The sequence below is a fragment of the Fulmarus glacialis genome, unplaced genomic scaffold (assembly GCF_000690835.1).
Source record: "Fulmarus glacialis isolate BGI_N327 unplaced genomic scaffold, ASM69083v1 scaffold9345, whole genome shotgun sequence".
In the NCBI taxonomy this organism is placed as follows: Eukaryota; Metazoa; Chordata; class Aves; order Procellariiformes; family Procellariidae; genus Fulmarus; species Fulmarus glacialis.
In genome coordinates this window covers 29648-33582 of record NW_009211127.1, presented here as the reverse complement: position 1 = coordinate 33582, position 3935 = coordinate 29648, and the positions used below count along the sequence as shown (strand labels likewise).

The 3935-nt window shown below is 48.1% G+C and overlaps 1 protein-coding gene across 1 annotated transcript; it reads left to right on the top strand.

The window, feature by feature from the left end:
- The first annotated feature begins 533 nt into the window (after window positions 1–533).
- On the top strand, window positions 534–3933 carry TMEM243 (transmembrane protein 243, mitochondrial). The gene is made up of 4 exons (XM_009577414.1): window positions 534–563; window positions 1176–1226; window positions 2095–2199; window positions 3432–3933. Exons 1-4 carry the CDS (start codon window positions 534–536, stop codon window positions 3552–3554), a joined length of 309 nt encoding a protein of 102 aa, XP_009575709.1. The 3' UTR covers window positions 3555–3933.
- The last annotated feature ends 2 nt before the right edge of the window (window positions 3934–3935 follow it).

The following is a 3935-nucleotide window of genomic DNA, read 5'->3' as shown; positions in this document are numbered from 1 at the left end:
CTGGGGCTTCTCCCTCTACAAATTGTCTTCCAAAATGTAATGCTAGGGGGGAAGAAGGGTGCAAGACCAGGTGGAGGGAAACCTGGGTTGCCCGGCCTGCTGGCTGGGATGTCTTGGGCAAGACGCTTTTGCTGCTTCAACTTTTTTCTTACTTTCCTTTAACCGTACCTATTTAATGACTCTCAGTATAATTAATTGAAGTTCTGGGTTTTTTCTCTTGGCACATCTTTTTTGCTGTAGCTATTCTAGCATTTTATTTGGGGAGCCAACTGTCTGGGGTGTCACACCTGACTGTGTGCAACCCGGTCTGCCTTTGGGAACAGATGTTTATATTCAGAGGAGCACCATGAAGAAAGGGAGGAGGCAGGTATCCCGGCAGGGATGGGAACGTTCTGCTTTTGCATCAAGTCGTTTCTTACTCTGGTGAATGCGTCAGTACAGGGTCCTGCCCTGGGCGCTCCCCTGAGCCTGCGGTCACGCAGCTCAGTGTCACTGCCGGTCCCTGCCCTGGTGCCATCTGGGGTGGGATTGCGATGCTGACATCGAGGGATACTTCTTCCCAGGTGCAAAAAGGTGGTCTCCTCCCAGCCAAGTGTTTTATACTGATGGGGAGCAGCAGAAAGAAGTTGGGGGGATATCTGTCCATCCAAGCAGGGCCACCCTGAGGTGTGTTCAGGTCTGCTGGTGTTAGGGGGGAACATTTGGGGTGCGGGGAACACTTCACCTCCTTGCCAGCAGCCCACAAATTCCCACCTAAGACACTATCAAGCTATTCATTCTCAGGCACTGAGGCTAAAATAAGCTTTTTCTGACAACGTCCGTCTGTGCACTCCCACTTTTTAAAAATTCTAAAAGAATTTTTTAAAAGGATTTGCACAACTGTAATCGATTTGGACGTAGCGAAGAAGCCAACTGCAAAAGAGCAAACCTGCTGCACAAGGACTTGGCCAGTACAACCTCCCTGTGGTCCATGCAGTCAGAGGAGGGGAAACCTTCCTGCATGGCAGGGCTGACCAGGGACCCTCGATGGTGCTGCTGGGTGTGCTGGGGATAACAGAGGTCCTGGCTGATGCGGTACTCTCAGCCTTGTTGGTTACTGGTCTGTTTTATGTTTCTTTGTTTGCTTTTTTTTTTTTTGGCAAGGCGTGCGTGTAACTGTCCTCTCTTTTCTTCAGGACAGAGTCATCAATCTAGTTGTTGGCGGCTTAACGTCCTTGCTGCTTGTAGTAAGTATCCCCCATCCCATCCCGTGTTCCATGCCTCCCTTAGGTGACGGGGTGAAAACCAGAGTTCCTCCCCAAAACGGGCGGCGAAAATTCACTGACCGAACAGGCTGTAGTTTGGGGTCCAGGTAGTCGCTTCGGGGCGCATCTGTCTTTTGAAACTCTTCGACAACAGCAGAATACCTTTCTTCAAGCCATGTTTTAAGGCTGTGCAATAAAAAACCCCAAGTTCATGGGCAGATTGTCCATCCCGGTTGAACGTGAGTCTGGGTGAGATGACAAAGTGCTTATGACCCAGGAGAACTTGTTTGCTTCTCTTTATTTCCTTCCATTTATGATTCTTTTCCCTCTGTTTATGGCTTATAGGAGTTTTTCCAAAGTTTGTCACTTTGTCTCGAGCTCTGCTTTCCCCAAGCTTTAAAGAGAAACCCAACGCCATCGCGACTGGAGAGCATCAGTTCTGCGTTCCACGGCGGCAGCATTGTTTGCGAGCCGAGGTGCAGGGAGGCGGTAGGGACAGCCAGGGTGCCAGCTGGGGGACAGCTTGGCTGAAGGGGTGCTCCGACACGGGCAGCGTGCACCCTCCTGCCTGCTGGCTTTATGGGCACTTGGGAGGATGGTTTCCAGCAACAAGCCAGAGTAGCAAAGCTTTCATCATTTTTTTTTTTCACCCCTCTGAGTCTGCAGTTGCGTCCAAGTGCTGTTTCCCTCCAGAATTTTACATTTCCCTCCAGCTCTTTACGGGGTGGGAGTTAAAGAGCAGGGAGGGGCGTGCAGCTGCGGTACGCCAGCCGTCGGGGCGAGCCTCTTCTCATCGCAGCTCTGACGGCAGGCGAGAGCAAAGTCTTCATCTTTGTTTTCCTCCATACAGGTCACTCTAATCAGTGCTTTTGTCTTCCCGCAACTACCTCCAAAACCTGTGAATATATTTTTTGCTTTCTGCATCTCCTTGTGTTGCATTTCTGCTGGCATACTTGTAAGTACCGCCACGTTTGCCGTGCAAGCTTTTGAGTCTATTACTGAGGATGAAATCTGAATAAAATCTGCTTTACGTGGTGCTGCCGCCTTTTTTACACTCTCCTAGAAAAGCTTTCCTGCCTCCATAAAACAAGTTGACAGTGCAAGAGTGGTAAGCAGTTTTGTATTTACTGCAGAGTAAGCGTGTGAACTAAGCCAACTTCTGCAGCCCAGCTGCGATGCAAGACTTGTCACCTCTGTGGCAATGCCACCTGTAGCTGCCAGTGGAGACAGAGTAGGAAACTGAAGAGCAGAGCCGTGAGATGGGAATGAAGAGATGGATTGTGCTGCAGAAGACTAGGGGTGGAGCAAAACGCTTGAACTCAAAGCGGTGGGGCCAGCCAGGCACTTGCAGAAGTCGGTGACCTTTCAGGCACAGGGGATGAATTACAGCGGCAGGAAGGTACAGCAGGTGGCATTTCATCTGGGTTGTAGCAGAGGTTCCTCTACTCAAGAGTTGTGGCATCCCAAGAGAGTTGGTCCCAAGCGCTGGCAAAGGGAACTGGCAGGTCAGAGTTCATAGAATGGTTTGGGTTGGAAGGGACTTTCAAGGATCATCGAGTCATAGGCAGGGACATCAGTGGCTCCTTCCTTTCACACTTGGAGCATTCTCCTTCCTCCAACGGTGACCTGGAACGGTCATGGCCCTGAGCTCCTGCCCCTCACTGCTGGGTAAGCTGGGAAGGTGCTCTGCGTTGCCCGGTTAGTACCAGTTTCTGGTTCTACGGCTGGTAGCCATGGCTCTGCCCAGGACAGATTGTGTAGTGCAAAACCTTGTGTTTGTCCTCATCGACCAGAGTGTAGCCAGTTTTGAGTGTTGAAAAAACCAAACCAACCAACCCACCCACCCACCCTCTTCAACAAAGCTGACAAGACAACCCACGTCTTCATAGCTAACCTGGCACTCTAGTTTCACAAACAGCCTTGTTTTGGGGAGAAACACCTTGCCAAATTCTTGTTTGTGTATTCCACAAGCATGCTAAGAAAACACAGGTGGTATTTTTTAATTGTTAAGAAAATTAGCCAGACTCTACACCTAGTCTTCTCTGGTCAGATGAAGCTGGGTTGTTTTACAGAAAAACCAAGCAAAACCAAACCCAACTTCTAGAAGTTACCAGTTCAGTTACTACAGAAAGTTTCCTCAGAAGTACCTAGCATTTTTAAGTAATACAAGCTCCTTCTCTCTTCTAGATCTACTGGTATCGACAAGGAGACCTGGAACCTAAATTTAGGAACCTAATTTACTACATTTTATTTTCTATCGTAATGTTATGTATATGTGCCAACCTGTACTTCCATGAAGTGGGTAAATGATGGACATTGGGAATACCCAGCAATGATGCTACTGTGTCAGACTGCTTTCAGCTCAGCTCTCAGCTCTAATCGAGACATTTAAGTGAGGACAATCAGCCTGAGAGAAAGAAGTGGGTTGTGCGAGGATAAATCAGTACATGATTTTCATGTAAATGTATATGTAATGTCCCTCTTGTTGGGGAGAATTATTGCCATAAACTGTGACATTCTGCTTTTTTTTGAAGAGCTACTGTTGCCCTTAATGAACACTCCAGTTGTACTGATGTTTCAGAATGGCACAAGCTTTTTCATTTTGGAAAAAAATGCATTTTTTTATTACTGTACAAATAAACTGCAGCACTGCAAGGATCTGTAGCAGTATAAATAAATGGCATCTTACAG